This window comes from Seriola lalandi, unplaced genomic scaffold, assembly GCF_002814215.2.
Source record: "Seriola lalandi dorsalis isolate HSWRI2012SDOR001 ecotype SW California unplaced genomic scaffold, Sedor1 jcf7180002054901, whole genome shotgun sequence".
Lineage (NCBI taxonomy): Eukaryota > Metazoa > Chordata > Actinopteri > Carangiformes > Carangidae > Seriola > Seriola lalandi.
The window spans coordinates 3,979,405-3,997,708 of NW_019525453.1; the positions used below are offsets into that span (position 1 = coordinate 3,979,405).

General features: G+C 40.0%; 1 protein-coding gene and 1 long non-coding RNA gene across 2 annotated transcripts; both read right to left on the minus strand.

The window, feature by feature from the left end:
* Positions 1 to 58: 58 nt before the first annotated feature.
* sptlc2b (serine palmitoyltransferase, long chain base subunit 2b) lies at positions 59 to 17,815 on the minus strand. Its single transcript, XM_023430171.2, has 12 exons — positions 17,567 to 17,815; positions 14,297 to 14,491; positions 13,927 to 14,081; positions 12,850 to 12,998; positions 12,245 to 12,369; positions 10,630 to 10,723; positions 9,817 to 9,922; positions 7,992 to 8,211; positions 7,258 to 7,384; positions 4,246 to 4,381; positions 3,877 to 4,006; positions 59 to 2,511 (listed from the first exon to the last, which is right to left on the minus strand). Exons 1-12 carry the CDS (start codon positions 17,708 to 17,710, stop codon positions 2,398 to 2,400), a joined length of 1,695 nt encoding a protein of 564 aa, XP_023285939.1. The 5' UTR covers positions 17,711 to 17,815; the 3' UTR covers positions 59 to 2,397.
* Positions 11,764 to 12,236, minus strand: LOC147817747 (uncharacterized). Its single transcript, XR_015438720.1, has 2 exons — positions 11,978 to 12,236; positions 11,764 to 11,859 (listed from the first exon to the last, which is right to left on the minus strand). It is a non-coding gene; the product is annotated as an uncharacterized LOC147817747 (long non-coding RNA).
* Positions 17,816 to 18,304: the final 489 nt, after the last annotated feature.

The window sequence follows — 18,304 nt, forward strand, 5'->3', positions numbered from 1 at the left end:
CTTTTAAGTTGTGACTAAAGTCTGTGTGTTGTAAATAAACACAAACCCATTCCAGAACTTGATACTAAGAAAGTGATTTAATCTTTGCAGCGCTGTTTCCACCAGCATGGTCAACAAACATCATGGCTTTACAAACTCCTCTAAGTGGTTTATCTTCAACCCCAAATACAACTCCAAGGGCAAAAGCAACTGATAAGTAAGTTTACAATGTTCACTGCAGTTCAGTTCGCAGGTATTTGTGGTAGGTAGGCTGGAAAATGTCACATTACATCAAAGAGCTGCAAGCAAGTTTACGTTTCAATAATCTCTCTAGACTTTAATTCCTCAATTTCAGTGAGGGAAACCTGGCTGAGAGAAACCATCACGTTGCTGTTTGCAATTACATTTTTGCCTCCATAGACAGAAATGCAGAGACTTAACATACTGCATGGTGCTGCAGACAGCTCAAGAGGAAACTCTGACAAGAAGAAATTCTTTATGTCAGGACACATTTCTGAGGAGTGCAATTCCAGATCATAGTCATGTGTTCCACCTTTTATATTATATTTATTAAAAGCAAATGCATCACTGAGTTGTTATTCAAGCCATTTTCTGTGAAAGAAAAAAAAAAAAAACACACAATATTGGAATGACTCACACAAAAATGCGACTATGTCTAAAGGATGTACAGTTAAAAAGACACCAAAAACCTTGGCAACCTGTGCTAAAATGCCATAAACATCAACAGAAGCATCTCTAAACTTGTGTTGAATTGATTCACTTTGGTGAACATGTGTAGGGATGGTCACATTGCCAGACAATTGCCAGCTTTCAGACTGGCTTCACTGACACACCCTCCAATTCACATCAATAAAGTGACAGAACATAAACACACACATGAACACAATGTTTGACAGTGGCATGTATGCCATGTTTGGGGTGATCTCATACAGAAAAAAAAAAATGAGACAAAACATTAAAATAAAACAAACACTGAACAATAAAAGCCGGTTGATATGGAATGTAATTCCAGAAGATGATCACAGATGATAAATTATGAGGAAAAAAAAATTACATTTGAAGCATATCTAAACAAATCTTGAAAGTTTCAGTGGCTACGTCATCTGTGCATTTAAAATGCCTGTCAGTAGTGCTGCACTGAAGTTAAGACGTGTAAGTAGTCAGTTAAAACACATACCTTCCACTGGGACACATTTGGAGCTGCCTTTCAGGTAATAATTAAGATTTTTGACAAACATAAGATAGCTGAAAAATGACAAATAAATAAAGCCGTCTGTACATCAGATAAACGTGGGCACAGCATCGTCATACATACAGATCCTAGTTACAGCGTGTCATCATGCTCAGAGATGGGTGTCGACGCTGAAACACATGAAAGCACTTGAGTGAGAATGACTGAACCCAAAAAACAAAAAAAAAAAACAAAAAAAACAATCACATATGTAGCTCATTAGCTTATAGAAATGTTAAAGACACTGGGCTCAAGTTTTTGAGTGCAGGTGTAAACAGTAAATAAGGCTGAAAAATATTTCTAGAAAATAAGCAGTAAAAAATATTCCTTAGTCTTGCTCCCTGGGATTCTTTTCCCCCGTTAAATTTTTTCGTTTGGAACATCTGCTTTGCATTTTAAGAGAAAAGGTAGAAAATATATCTATACATATATATATCCTTTGGTGAGGGAAAGAACCCAATATTCTATACTCTCTATTCAAGTAAAAGTGATTAGGAAAAAAGCCATCAGATAAATACATATGGAGAACACATGCTTATGTTACTCCTGTGAAATAATGTATCTCTCTTTGAGGTTTGGGTTGCTACCCTAAGGCAGTTTTACCAACTTCGGGATAAATAATATTTACATATATAATTTTTTCCTTTTGAGTGCATCATAGCAACTGCTATGATCAGATTTCTTTTTCTCCAAGTGCACAAGTATGAACTCATGACAAAAATCAGTCTACTTTGCTCTAGGCCGTTTGACAAAGACACTGCACGTTGTTGTTATTATTGCACAAATAAGATACACATTTAATGTGCACACAGGGATAAGACTTGACGTTAGACCGATGTAGTCACAATAAGCTAGGACAAACTGAAAGGCTGTGAACGCACAGACACAGAAAAGATGTGGGTAATTTTGGTCCTTCCCTGTTAGGGGTGAAGAAGCTGGACAGGTCACAAACTGCACGCAGGCTAATGAGCGATGCTAGTGTGCAGGTTTTAAAACTGAGTGGACCAGGGTGAAGACTTTGGTTTTGGTGAGTCCTCGGGAGTCTGATGCGAAGAGATATGAAGACGTGGGGTGGAGAAATTGGCTCAGAGGAAAATAAGGGATATCAGACAAGAAAAGGTAAAGTAAGGGAGGGAAGGTGATCTGGGAGGAGGGGATGATGTGGCTCAGTCCTGCAGCAAGCTTTCCTCAGACATCCACACCAGAGAGGGAAGGGGCTGTTCAAGTCTAGAGTACTTCAGCTGCAGCAGGTCACCCACTTCACTGATGGCCTCCAATGCCTGGAACAGGAAGAGGAACAATGCTATTAATCTGAATCCAAAGAGACATTATTTACATCAATCAGAATGAGTGAAGATAGCAAGACAGAGAAGCCAGACAATAAAAAAATGCATCTTGAAAAGAGATTTCTTTTGTAGGTCATAGATGAAGTGATAAACCTTGATCACACTTGGATTTTTAACCATTCTACAGTCAGAGAAGTGAAGGAGAGGGGGCTTCGAAAGCAAAAGGTGAACAGAAGGCTCCCTGAATAAACCACAACTGAACAGAAACTCCTCCACTTCTTTCCACAAGAGACTGTATCAGCATTGCAACACTGCAGGACACCTGGAAACAATTTACCTTCCTCCTGACCTTTTTTCTGATTCAGTGGTTTGAGAAATAGCGAGAGCTGGCTTTTCCAAAGACGGAAAAAGCGGCTCCTCGAAGTGCTCTACAAAGACAGGCTGATGCCCTTTAAATGGACTATTACAAACGGTGTTGACATGCTCCTCAGTAAGATGAATGAAGTGTCTTTGGAGAGACAGAGCAGCTCAAATAAAAGTCTCTGTCTGAGCCACACTATAATACTCAGAGACAACTTAGCCTTCCAAGTTCCTTCATAATAAAGGACATATTGGGAACCTTTATTATTCAACAAAGACACACTCACACAAAGCTGTCAGTAAGCAGCCAGACAGGCAGATCTGGTTGATCAACAGCTATGAAAAGCTTACTGAGTGCTTGGATCCACGATCACCCATGAAGCCAAACAAACTCTTATATCATGTTGAGGATAAATTAAGTCTTCAGCAATAAACGACATCCTCTCAACTGGATCCAGAGGAGAAGTAGACAGACTCTGAGCAGAGATCAAATGTGTCTCTCTCTTTACATCTTGGATGATAAATTTGGCTGTTGTAGATTGGAAGTGGCAGCATTGAATAATTAGATTGTTTTTGTACATGTTTTTATTGTTTAATCAAAAACACAAATAAAATAAAAAACAGTAACAAACAAGTTAAATTAGATTTTCAAGTTGATTTAGTTTCCACCCCTATAAAAGCTGTTCTTTTGCTCCTGCAAGTGGAAACTATCCACACACCAGTTGAGAGTAAAAGGATCCTTTTCTGCCAGGACCTCTGAAAAAGACTTCTGGTAATAGAAAGTGAAAGGAAAAATGGAGATGCTACTGATGTCACATGTCATCAGTCAATTTTTTAAAGAAAATTCTGAGTTGATTTTAACCTGGATTTTTGCATTGATTTACCCCCAAAAAAAGACATTTGCCTCAATGTATAATTTAAAATAAATATGCATAAACACCATGCATTTTCAATTTGTTTTGTGTTTCGCACAGTGACTGCACTTATTGGAAGACTTACTGTGTTGAGCATCTCTCTGGTGTGAGCAGCTGAAACACAGAAACGTGCCCTTGACTCGATGATGGGTGTCGCCGGGAAGCCGACTACCACTGTGCCGATGTTCCTCTTCAGCATCTCCCGTCCAAATGCCCTGCAGGGCAATGGCATCATTAGACACAGGGCAACACTTGGCGAGTCTAACTCATGGTCTCTCCATTACCATCACCATCACCACATCCTAAAGATGTTTTCTTTAATGTGAGAAATCATGAACAGCTTTCCACACATTCACTCAGATTCTATTCTATTCTATTCCTCCCATTAGCCACCATACTTATCCTAGATATTAAAAAGCATTGATTATATACCAAACAACATGGGGAGGCATACCCAATTTTGGCAGGCATGTAAAGCATCATTGGCACCACAGGTGAATCATCGTTGCCGTAGATGATGAAGCCCATTTCTCGGAGTTTCCTGCGGAAGTAGGTGGTGTTCTCTGATAGCTGCCTGAGGCGATCAGCACCTGGAAAAGGCAGAGCATCATACTCAGAGTGGTATTTTAGACCTGTATTCAACAACACAGGCATAAGCTTGTTGGTAAGTGAGCTGTTTGAATTACTCTGGTAACTTATACCTCAACTCAGGGACAGATTTCTACTCTACTCTATTGTAACTGTAGCTGAACACCATGAATGAACACTGTAGACTGTTCACTGATGAAGAAAATCCTGTCGACTCAATCATAATACTTAAAACATTTTACTTATTTATCAAAGCTTGTGTTATTTTTAACATTTTTCTGCTGCAATTAAAAAACCTTGAGTATTTACCAATTAACGTCTCTTGGCTTTGATTAAAGCCCCTTCTCACCCTTTGTGCACCCACACAGGTGTTCTCACTTAATTTGCCTGATTAGCTCTCTCCTCATAAGCCTGTACAGACTTTTCTTGACTGACATTCTCCTCACTCTATTAGTTTTACTGCACCTGTTAGGACGGGACAACGTTCACTTTTGTGATTGCCATTACTACATGAAGTCTGGTGACCTCTCACAATTTCAGGCACCCTGTTCAGAGGTCTAATCAGCCAGAGTGAAAACACCTGTGAGGGTGTGCAGAGCCTTTAAACTACAGCTTCATAAAATGTCATTATCAGCTCTCCTTCAGAGGCTGAGTAAAGGAAAGAGCATGTCATTTTACAATCTTTTCCATCATTGATGTTTTCTGTATTCACCTATTTAGTCTTTAAAAAGTGCAGAACAACAACTAACTATATTTATTTAACCCCCCCCCCCCGTTCCAAAACAGCTATAGGATAGCTCTCCAGTAAATGCCTCGTCCTCTATCATGTTATACATATATTTGGAGACGGCGCTACACCACTTGCCTTTGAAGACAACCAGGATTCTTTAAGTCTGAGGTCAAAGGGGCTGAAGCTACACAGGCATCAATCCTCACGTGTCAGTCTGACACGCAGTGTGGATTCACTCACTGAATCCTCGGCCCGAGCTTCCACAGACAGCATCTTGACTAAACAAATAACCGTATGGCGCAAAGCGCCAACAGCAACACACATCTGCCTGGCTTTGCTGAATAACGGAGCAAAAACATCACAGCTTCAAAGCACTCCTGAGACACAACAAAGTCTGACATTATATTTATCCAGACAATTTTTTCTCAGACAAGAAATCCAAAGCTATTCTCAGCACTGAGTGATCAGTTGGCAGAAAACAGTAGTATATGATATTCAGACATTTTGCTTTCCAAACGCTTTAGCATCCTTTTCGAATTGAAGAAAGCTTTGCCCGTCCTGTACCCTTATGTACCATCCACATATCTGATTGATGTAAGCTTCAAACAACAAATGTCCATTTTGATGCAGGCCGCTGCCGGGAACCATGAGCAGCCGCCCTTAGCAACTTGAATGCAGCAACAAACCGTTAACAGGCAGCTCAACTGTCACTTCAACTTCATGTCAGTGTCTGGATCTTCAAAGGCTTGAATTTCAAACAGTGACAGGGCTGCAACCAATCAGACTGTCATTGTTAGTCTTCTACAAGGAAAACATGTCAAGCTGGGATATGTTGCAAGGTCAGCCAGTCTGGCCTTCTCTTCTCAGAAACGGTTTGGAGAAAGAGCTGATGACATTGTGGAAAGGCCACACTATAAAGGATACTCTAGGTGTTTATTCCTCTTCTTAATGATTGAATGACTGGGGAGCAAGGTAATCTGATCTTATATCAGCATTTTAAGGGAGGCTACATCAATCAGGCCCCATAAAGACTAAAGAGGTGCCGCCCCCGAAAGAAAAACAAGCCTTGGTGATCTGTTTGTGTGTGTAGGATACGAGTCCAACAGAGTTTGATCACCACAGATCTCTGGTCCTATGCACCATGCTGTTTTGTACCCAGCGTGAAGGCAAAGAAGCACAGAAATGCAATGAAATACATCTGAAAGCCATAAAGTGAGATGGTAGAGGAGTCAGCACACCACCAATTCAAGACCTTCTTTTAGACGGGAATCAGAGAGAAGCAAGGAACTGTCCACCTACCAGTTCCAAAAAAAGTCACATCCTGAAAGATAAAGACAGGGAGGAAACTGCTGTGGAGGACTACAGGGAGACCTTCAAATATGCATATCCACATGAAACATGAAACCCGACTATACTGCAGGTTTTATCTCACCATCATCAAAATGGTTAGTGGGGGAAAAAAAGCACCTGCAACTTTAAAGAGCAACTCTTCAGCCAACAAAAGAAATCCTCAAAATCTGAAGTGAGCATCTCAAAATATTAGAAAATAAACAATATTTTTCCAAAGCAATGAAGTTTAATGTAGAGAGAACGCCCACTGTCACCGACGCCATCATGAAAAATAAAATATGATCACGTGACATTCTACAACAGGAAGTGACTATTAATGGACTTTCCTTCCAACTTAACATTCCAAATGACATATGACGTGCTCGTAGATGTATGAAGGGCATGGACTCACGTGGCATGAAAATCATACCTAAAATGGGTTTACACATGTCGTCCACTTTGATAAGGCTATGTAACACACCTTTATTTACTGGTAAATAATTGCCAGTTTGCCTTTATCAGTTGGCTGGAAATAAAACATGTCAAAAGTAAACAGGCTCACAAAGTATGAAAGAGCCAAAGAACAAAAGCTGGCAAAGGTGATGGGAGTTGAAAGAAATCGAATACTTCAGCTACAGACCTCAAGTTTGCAGGAATGAAGAAAATCTGAGTAACAGGTGTATACTGCCATCTTGTGGTCACATATAACACCACAAGGCACAGTAAAATCTCCAATTGGACGAATGCAAATGGTAAGAAGATGATGGCAATCACCACAGATGTACTTTTAAGTGATTAGTATAACTTTCTGGCTCCTACCCAGTGTGGTCCCATCCTCTCCCATGATGATCTTCATAGAAGTGATTATCTGCTGGGCCACAGGAGGGGACATGGAGGTAGCATACAGGGCGCTGTGAGAGTGGCACCGCAGATAGTCGATCAGCTCCTGACAAAGAAATTACATAAAAGTTAACTCTTTTGTTGGCCGGTAAGAACACGAACACAATACGTACAAATGTTTTAATCAAAATGCTGTAACTGAACTAGTTTGAATGTTTAGGACAAGGGTTTGCTCATTGTTAAAGAAACAATATTTCAGTCAATGCACCATCCGCTGGGCATTCTAGGCATGAGAAATGTTCATTTTTCTGAAAAATGTGTGAAAATTGTTCAGTCACTTCTGTTTTTGAACAGTTGCTTAAGATGTAGTTCCATCTGGTATGCGTTTCCTTGCTTTGTGCTTGTAGATTTTTCTTTACCTAGGCCAAATGAAGTAGCACAAAATAACAGACTTGTTTTCAGTTCTACTCCAACTGAAAATGAGAGTTTACACTGAATCAGATTCTTTTCAGAAAACTGGGAAGCTAAATTTCCTACTGCTGGTAAACAGTGTTGAGCAACACCAAAACTGAATGACACACAACGTGCTGGGTTTCAGCAGTCTGGGAAATTGCTCAAGTCTCTAAAGAGGATGACTAAGTGCTCCAGCTACTATTCCCCTTACAACACATCTGATGTCACCTTCATTTTACCTGTTCAACAAGTTCACCAACCTTTTTGCCTCCAATGTATCCCCCGGCAGCACCGAAGCTCTTGGTGAATGTTCCCATCATGATGTCTACGTCTTTGGGATCCAGGCCAAAGTAGTCTACCACTCCCCTACCATTAGGTCCCAGGGCCCCGATACTGTGGGCCTCATCCAGGTACAGATAAGCCTTGTAGCGTTTCTTCAGAGCAATGACCTCTGGCAGACGTACTATGGACCCCTCCATACTTAAGGAAAAAAAAACACAATGATGTAAAAAAAAAAAAAAAAAGTAAAGTTTCACAAGTCATTCTTAAGTACAGTGGCATCAAAAAGTATTCAGACCCCTTCTCTTTGTGTTGTAGATTTAATTTTTTTTGTGTGTTTTCAGGTCAAGTCTGTGACTGGCCCTGAGTGGCCCAGCCAAAGCCCAGACTTAAAATCGTACAGAACATCTGTGGAGAGACCTGAAGATGGCAGTCCACAGCTGCTTTCCATCCAATCTGACAGGGTTTGAAAGGATCTGTCAGGAAGGATAGGATAAATTGCCCAAATCCAGGTGTGCAAAGCTTGTAGAGACACACCTGCTGATGAAGGAGTGTCTACACTACAAAACTGAGGATCTGAATACTTTTGTAAATGAGTGATTTCAGTTGAAGAAAAAATATTTTCACCATGTCAGTAGGAGTATAGATTGATGGGCAAAAATGGCAGTTATATCAATTTACAGCTCAATGTACAACACAAGAAAGTGTACAAAAAGCAAGTCCGAGTACTTTCTGAAGCCACTCTACTTAATTCTACTACAGTTTATTTCAATGTGACGTTATCCTTCTGGCTAGAATAGACCAATGTTTGACTGACTGAGAAACACAATCTACCCCTAAAATCAGAAAGCTGCGGTGTGGCTGAGCGTGTGAGCAGTTGACCCTATGAAAGACTACAACAGTGTGGGTGTTAATGTGTGTGTAAACACTGTCTATTTTAGAAGTTGAAGCTTTGCTTTGAAAATCCCAGTGGACATGAAACTCCATTTACATTGCATTCGTAAAGGGCATTGATTATGTCAGGCAGCTTCAGTGAGATCTATATTGATCAACAGGATCGATTGCCTTTATAGTAAGTACACAAAGAATACATTATCCTAAAAGGAGAGAGGGCACACGTCCAAATTACCATTATTTTCTATATTTAAATAATGTGAAATCAGGGAATGCTGCCATCATAAAGGCATCATGGGTAATCTGAGGATGTGACTTAGAAAACTGTGTTAGGTATTGGTATTTTTGTATAGTATGTTTTAGTCAGCAGAGATTTGTTCTCATATTGAACTCTCATCTGTTGAAATATTGCTTCACTTATCTTATAAAGGTGCCTCAGATTTTTACTGGGGAGGAGTTTGCTGCTAACCCATAAAAAGAAGCCTTGGACATGGGAGGCTTAGTAAATCAATAGCTTTGCAGTTACAGTTCTACTACTAGTATGCATCATGGGTGAGTACTATACACTAGTATATTGAAATGTGCCACCTTGTGTTTTCTCAAATGTACAAATAAAAAAGGACAATTTAACTACCAGTAAAGCTAAATAAAGATTAATGAGTCCAGAGAACTGTGGGTGTCAAGTAATAGGCAGTAAACACAGTGTAGTGTGATACAGCTGTGGCATAAAAATACCCACAGTGAAATAACAATAAAGCAGAAAATAAAACTTAATTAGATAAGTTAGCTGAAGGTTTATGATGGTGGGTTCTCTGGCTCAGGCAATTTTCAAGCCCGTATGTTTGTGTGTGTAAGGGGTAAGTTTAGTACTATGCAAAAGTGTAAGAGAAATACAAAAATTATTGTGTATACCTGTATATGCCCTCCACCACAATGAGGATTTTTTTCCACGGTCGGTGCGTTCTCGGCTGGCCGTGTACAATAGCATCTCTCAGCAGCTTCTCCAGGCTTTGCATGTCTACAATACAAAAGAGTTTCCGAATTGAACACACTTTCTCACACAAGTTTTAAGTTACTTATTAACTAACTGAGAGTGAGAAAAAGACATTTCTGAGCCAAAGAGAGATGGGTTTGTCAGCCAAGGACAGATCTTATTCCTATAAAGTAATATGAGAGCTTTCGTGAAGTAATGGATGAGTGTCAATATTTTATGATTGCAACCCTTTGAAGCATCAAGTGTTTCCTTAGCAGTCGGCCTGCCCAGTTCCTGGTTGCTGACTGTTAGCTTGGGTGAGTCAGGATCTCTGGTGACTGTGTGTATACATGTACCTGTGTGTGTTTGTCTTGAACCATAAAATATATAAATAAATCACACCACACCACACCCATAGTGACTACTATTGTGATTACTATTGTGATTCAATATAGTAAATGAGAGAAAGATAAAACAGTGGTGAAGTAAGGTAGAACTGCAGAAATAAAGTTAAGTGAACAATTGTAGTAAAGACAATTTGCATTGAATGAAGTAATTTGCTGCAACATACACACACCTATCTTAAATGTATCAACTTTCCTGTTGTGTATGGCAGATTACAGCTACTTACTTCTCATTATAGCCAATTTAATCCTATGTGTTCTGCGTTTGTGAGTGCTTTGGGTGTAATCTAAGTCAAAATTCTATCTGACTGATCTTTTGAAAGGTGCTTATTATTGGAGGTCACCTACTGTTGTGTTTGAAGACCCGAATTGTGGAGCCCGACAGACGAGCTCCCAGTACCAGCGATGCATGATTCAGCTCATCACTCAAGATAAGACAACCCTGAAACAAAAAAAGAAAGAAAGAAAAACGTGTTTCTTTTTGAACTAATGTTGCAGAGTTTTGATTTTTTTTTTATCTGGTGATCTGATTCCTACGAGTGGCAGTCCCTAATTAGCCAAAGTCAAATACTATTCCTTCTTTAGAGCTTCGCTTGCAAAATTCTAATACACCAGGAGTTGACATGCAGGAGTTTTCAGTGTTGAGCAATGACTTTCTAACCCCGACAGAACTGAAGTCTCTGGAACATAGATGCAGTACAGCCAATGATCTAGGTTTGTGCAGGTTAAGCTGTTCACATGAACCTTTCATACTCATTATTACTTTTAACTGCAGCTGCCTTGCTCCCAAAAGTTCTAATGTCATGTGACATGGTAACATTCTGCAGCACCGGTAAAAGTCACACAAAATATCTACCCAGTATGTATCATTTTAAGTCCAGCATGCATCACACAGCACCGCATTAAGTCGAATGAGTCTAATACATGTACGTAACCTGTGGATGTGACACACTGGGTGTTTCGGGAAGTAGAGCTCCCTCGTGTATGTGCTAAAACCAAAATGTGTGTGTGTGTGTGTGTGTGTTGATCATGGTTATGATGGTATTGCAAAATCCATGTCGTAGCAGAATGTGACACCAGTGACAAAATCAGTATACCACCCAATATATTAATTACTAAATACTTAACTAAAAGTTATAATAACCTGTTAAAAACAAACATGAATTTTCTCATAAGCTTCCCTAAAAAAGCAAATACTTTCACCTTTAGCAAGAAAATATAATTCCAGGATGGGAATTTTTTTTTTTTCATTCTATGATACATATCAAGTCAACACATCTAAACATTCACACAGGTCACACCGTTTCCTCTTTGGCCAGTAAATAAATTAGCTTGTTACACAACACACAATTATGCCATAACATAAGGATGTGAGTAAGCAGAAATGTGACAAGTACTGTTAAGAATTTATGAGTCCTTATGACAAGGGCAGTGCCTCAGATCTTTACTGTCTTACTGTACGCTTCTCTCTGTCCATCTACATTTTTGTTTTTCACTCCTGAGGAAATGTGTTCTTTGACTTGCAAGGTACACATGCCCGTCAGCTCAGTTTTCTACTTCCTGTTCAAGCAGCATTGGCTATGGAAGAAAAGAGCACACAAGGACACAAGTAAGGACTGGTCTGTGTGATTTGTTGGGGTTAGTACAACAGAGACTGGGACTAGCCAAATATCACTCTCTGACCTCCAGCACTCACAATGTTTTGAAAGCTCCGGCCGGAAACTAGTGTGTTGTGGAACAGCCTGAACTCTTCGAGCTTGGCCGTACATCTGAAAATATTTTCACTTTACACAGGAAACAGTGTTTTTCCTGAACAGTAAATGTGTTGCTTGCTTACAATTATACTATGGGCACAAGGGCCACTGTGACCATCAAGTAACAAAGAATATTAAAAAGCAATCAAATCAAGAGTAGGCTGCTGCAGGGAGAACAAAAAACAGCGGAAGTGAATGAAATTCCATACCTTCCCAGTGAGAGCAGGAATGTTCATGGAGTTGGTTGCAAAGCCCATGCCAAAAGTCATGGATGACTCAACTCCCAGGAACCTGGCAACCAACTGCTCCATCTCCTCATGGATGTCCAGGTTCCCTGGAAATGACAGCATCTCAGTTTAACAACTCCCCATTACTGTACTGTAACAGGCAGTGTTAAGTCACACTTGTTTTCTTATTCCTGTTAAACACACACCTGTGAAGTCAGTCCACTTTCCTTTTACTAAATACACCACTAACACAGTTTTTCTTTTTTCTAAAGACAAAACAAATTAATGTGACAAACTAAGCAGTAGCTGCTCAGGTCAAACTGAAGCTGCTGCAAACTGAAAAGGACTTTGTGTTAGAAATGTGTTATCATATTTCAAACTCAATCTTTCAGTTTCCACTTCAGCCTGTATTGTAAAAGAGCAACAAACAAAAGTGGGAGCAGCCGTGAAACTATCAAGTGAGGTTTTTAGGAAGTCCATTTGATTCATCTTGGATTTAGAGTTTAATTTTACACTGAAAGCACTATTCAATGTTTACAAATCATGGCGGCTGCTTAAAACCAAATCTTATATTTTTTTACCCTTACCCATTTCACAGCGAGTGCTTCCCACTCCAACTCCGTACTTTTGTGTGGCTTCAATAGCAGCATCGGCACACGCCCCAGTTTTCTCAGCAAAGCCGAGGTAGTTGTATGAGCCCATGTTGATGACATCTTTCACCACTTTACCTGTGTGACTGAAAGAGACAGAGGCAGAGAGTCAGACACAGAACTGGTACCCTGACTCTAGTTTAATAGAAATCATTTCGTTCAACAGGGTAACCTTGTCTGCACTGGTTGCTTGGCAACAGTTTCCTGCTCAATGTTGTCCTAACTGCCACAGTTATCAAGCACTGTGATAATATACAATAGTTTATTGTCCCAAGGGAACTGAGCTAGCAAAGGCAAGTACAGACCAAAAAGACTGTGTACATTATACACATACCAGTGTAACACATATCAGTGAGATAAATAGGAAAAATATGACAACCTTCACTTCTCAGGGCAGTTTGTCCACAGAGATATTAATGCACGTTCCTAACTTTATTTATTAGTCCTGCTAACACTCACACATTGACATAAATGTGTTGGTATATTACTGAATATTTGTGTGTTGAATACAAAAGAACTCAAGTAGTTCTTGTGCGTACTGTAGGAGTTAAGGTGTTCTCGATTTCCTTGGGGTTACAATTAGGAATAAAATTAAGTTCATGAGACAAAATCAAATCAAATCAAATAAGTGCCACTCATTTGAATCTTGAGCTGTCTCAATTGGATTGATACTAAATTATACTTGGTCTACTACTGCTGTGATTTGTAGAAGTGTGTGTTTCAGGCTGCTTTGTGTTTCTATTTTTTCTATTCAGAGCTTCTATTCAGTGCCATGTGACAAATGGTGCTTTCAACATAACCATTTGAATCATGGCTTACATCACTCTTATTATCAGAAGTACAAGGTCAATGACTTAAAGTGCTGAGCTTCTGGTTGAACTAAGGATCAGAGGCACAGACTCCCACCTGTGGGGAAGGAATAAGCTTCATGGACAACACCTTGATTCTAAATTAAGCCTGTGCACATACAGACATGGAACAACACACACTCACAGCCACAACACAGCAACTTACTCAAAAGTCCAATTGTAGTCATGGGAAACTCTCTCCACCAGGTCCATCTTGGCACCAGGGACACTACAGATGGGTCGGTTCCAGTTGTCTCGGATCCTCATGTATAAGTTCCTGGTGTAAAAGTTCTCAAAGTCCTGATAGAGTGGGACAAAATCCTGCAGAAGAAATGGGAAAGAGAGGGATGATATTTAATTTACTATTAAAAGAAATGTATATAGGAGTTTGTGGGCAATGCCACATGCAGAAACTTTGAGAGAAAGTCTTAGAATGACTTTGGTCTGACTGAGGCGATGGCTTTAATGTTTGGCAGTCTTGTTTGTTTTTGATAATCATTTGCATTCAAATAGTTGTAATGTAAATAATAATGTACCTTTTGTTCGTCTCTCTCCCGGGCCACGTGACACTTCTCGATGTTCCAGTGGCGGAGGAAGTCTCGGAGGTAGCCAAAGATGGTGAGGATGCCGTAGCCCATGTAGGTGAGCACGGCCACCAGTAGAGGAGTCTCCTCAAACGATTCCACAAAGGGCTTCTTGTACAGGCTGGAGTTGTATGTGACATTTTGGTTCTGTGGTAGAATAAAGTAAAAGAAGTTGCAATTACATGTCTCTACAAGTTATAATTTCAATTGAAAACTAAAAATTGTAGCACAGGTTTTGTGATACTATAAACCATGACCGATTTTTACAAACAAATCTGAGTCCAAGAAACAGATTTATGAGTATAAATGTTACCCAACTCATACCACTTTTTGTTCAAATAAGCCATTCCAACAGCTGGTGGTTTCTCCGATAACAGGTAATGGTTTATCTATGCTTCAAGTCTGTTTACTTATTAAATCTGCCACATTAGGCAGCCCAATAAACTGTGATGGAAAGCAGACCAGACCAAACCAGTAAAAGGTGGGCAGACTAAATGACAGCAGGGGTGATTTGTTAAAATTGTATTTTTCTTGGAAGGAGAGTTAAAAACCTAATAAAGGCTCCATAAGCACGTTTATTCATGGAGACTTTAGTACGCCCGGGCCCCCATGGACCAGTGAGCTGTAAAATGGACATCAACCCAGGGTTCTAATTCATTGAGTTTTATGAATAGCAATATTGATCTTGAATTATGGGCCCATACAAAGGTGGTCACATGCTGGAGGAACGCCACAAAAACTAAAAAAATACTAGCATAATTTCATGCTGGACTGTGGACTGGCTGTCTACAAACCCAACACTAAACAAATGAGGGCGGTCGCTCATTACAGGCTCTGTCCTGCAGCTTAGCAACTATACCTCATGTGACCAGTCATGCTTCTTCAAGAAATATCTCTGAGCCAGGGAACAGTAGAGCACTGCAGTGTCTCTCTATAAGTTAAAAAGAAAATGCTTTGGAAGGCCAGCAATCCAGTAGCCATGGTTTGTGAGCTGCCCGAAAAAACACATTCACATCTAAGTACACCACTCAAAGACACTGTTGCATACTGATGCCAACCACAGCAGCTAAATCCAATTTTCCTGACGTCATGTTTGCTTAATATTTTATATGTGTGGACAAACAGAGACTGAGAAGAGCTAGGCCTGTGCTATTCCTTTATAGCTGGACAGCACAACCACTCTCCCAAGAAGAGAATCCAACCAACATACTCTGGGTACCTGCTCTTTCTTATGCTTGCTCTGCAGCTACAGAGAAGATGGTCATATTACACTGCATACACATTAATAAAAGCTTGCACATGGTGGATGTTTCACAATAAGCCTAAAACTGAGTGAAAGTAAGTCCTCTCCCTGCTAATTTTCAATTCAATGCATGGCTCATTTGTACTAAGCGATTATTGACACTACCATCCCAGCTGAAAGCTGTTAGTGAGATCATTTATTCCTGCCTGCCCGTAGAAATCCTGCCTCTAACCATTTCCTACATTGTCCATATAGGGATTATGGCTGATCCCTATATGGATCTCTTAAAAAAAAAGAACAATTTTTTCAGCTGACCCAGACCCACGAGGAAATTCATTATCGGTCTGTGACTGACACCAGGGCTTAAATGGTCTAAATACTGTACTTGTCCTGTGTGGAGTTGACAGATGGAACACAGTCCCATTCTGACTAGCTGATTTCAGAAAAACTGAAGGCAGAGTTCCTCCAGACCTGGGTTATTTTCGCAAACATAGGCCTATGTGCATCTAATGCCAATTTCAGTTGCCGTATAAAGAACCATCAGAGCTCATAGGATGACGTGATGCCACTTTTTATGTTAACAGTAATTGTAATCATTCCTAATGTTTGCATATTGGTAAATACTGTGCACAGTATCATTCATGTTAACCCAATCACTGTTTTTGACATAAATTAATAAAAAAAATAGTGTAGTTCATCTGACAGATACAAAACTCATCCCTGGTAAAAATGTAAATGCCTTAAATTTGTCTTGTGGCTTCAAATACTAAACCTTAGTATTAGGGAAGTTTAATGATGCATATACCCTATCAGGCCAAAATCTGACAGCATTACTAGTAGTGATGCACACTGTAGCTGTTCCAACTTCTTGGAGGACGGAGAGAAAATGAGAATCTAATTGGTGACAGCAACAGCATCTGGACCTAATTGTATAAATCCACTATATGTTGAAATCAGCAGCTCTGCAGCTGAATGCTGTCGCAAGTCTGGAATGTGATATGCTCAAGTATGAGAGCTAGTGCATTACTTTCAGTATACATGGTTCTGTATGGTTTTTAGATTTCTCCTCTGTGTTGAACCTAAACAACTGAAAAAAACAAAGGCATGTGTGTACCCCACCTCCACCCCTACACACATACACTGTGTTTTCTGTGCTTTTCATACCACCCCAGGAGGGACCACACCCTTCATGGCCTGGAGACATTCCTCTCCTGCTAAAGGGTCATGTGGAAGCATGCCTGCCCTCCACTCCCAGAAGACAGACAGACAGCTCCTGTGGTAACAACACAACAGGGCCCTGGTCCTCTTCATTAGTGTAAACAGAAACCAGTCTAACTTCACCCACACACCTACATACACACTCACTCAGGAGCACAGAAACAACAGGGTGTAAGGTTACACAAAAAGTCACCACTACAATCCTCCCGGATCAGGTGGCATGTACCACCAAACAATAAGTTTAAAACGCAACAACAACACAAGTGGTTACAAGCTAAATTTGCGTTTTAAGCCTTAATGGGAATAATAATAATAATAATAATAATAATAATAAACAGTTCTTAAGCCATGTGATTAGAGTTTAAGTATATGAAATGAAATTCGGTGTAGCATTTGGCAACAGCTAGCCTGAAACATGTCGCATTAGGACAAAACACTGGGGTGGGACATTAAGCTACGTAGGCCGGTGTATAATCTGAATAAAATAAACTTAGAAATTAGATTAATGTTGCATAGTTTAGTCGAGATTTGACGTTAGGATGCCGTCACATGGCGTAAGCTTACACTTTTCATCTTCCTGCTAATAAAACAACTAAAAGACAAGAAATTAGAGCCGCAATACCTACACGGAAAAAATAAATGAATAACTCATGAGCCAACATTTTTTTCTTAATTTAAACTAGTTAACTACACACAGTGCCAAACACAGCATTGTTTGTTTATGGCCCTCCCCTACCGAGCAGTTGACGGTTGGGCCTTACCTTCTCCCTGGGGCGGCGATACTTCTGTGGCTGTTGAAACAGGCAGTGGTTCTTCACGAAGCCATTTTTGCTCGGTTTTCTACCATTAGAGGTCCGGTGACAGGCGTCTCCGTTTAGCAGCTTGTTCGCAGAGCTTTCCGTCATCTTCGTCGGCCGGCAGCGACTGGAAATTTCACAACTTGTGTAACGTTAATCGTGAAGTCATGTATGAGATGGGGAAGAAGACGGATTAAACGCCCACTCTGCACTGTGGCCGCACGAGCCTGCCGGAAATCCCCGCCCCTGGGTAGTTTCATTGACCAATGCCGTTACTCAAGTACAAAGATCGTCTATGTAAAAACAACCCATGACTCTAACCAGGGTTGTAGACAACATTGACGGCAGTGAGATCATGGTCTTTATATTAGTATCTCCGGGTTTTTTAGCAACTGGGTCGAGTTTACAGTCTCCAAGAAAACATTTACACGTGCTAGATGGCAGATCCATGTATTCTTAAATCGCAATATGTCTAAATTTGACAACCTTTAGGCCAGTAAATGAAAAACAGATTCACTAATACTCCACCATCTTAATGCCAGTAGTTACCTATTGACCATTTTAAAATTCGTAGAACTTCTATCAAATAAGCAAATAGTAAATAGTCTTTATTTAACAAAATTAATGAATAATTAAATATGAAAAACTTAAATAATTCTTGGTGACAGGTCCCAATTTTCTCAGGTGGCTAATGATGCAAAC

Excerpts from the sequence above, each read along its gene's own strand:
- sptlc2b (XM_023430171.2), bottom strand. The coding sequence starts at position 17,710 with ATGACGGAAAGCTCTGCGAACAAGCTGCTAAACGGAGACGCCTGTCAC. Across the intron at positions 12,370-12,849 it reads AAGCACTCGCTGTGAAATGG|GGAACCTGGACATCCATGAG; the intron begins GTAAGGGTAAAA and ends TGTCATTTCCAG. Across the intron at positions 4,007-4,245 it reads TACATGCCTGCCAAAATTGG|GGCATTTGGACGGGAGATGC; the intron begins GTATGCCTCCCC and ends ATTGCCCTGCAG.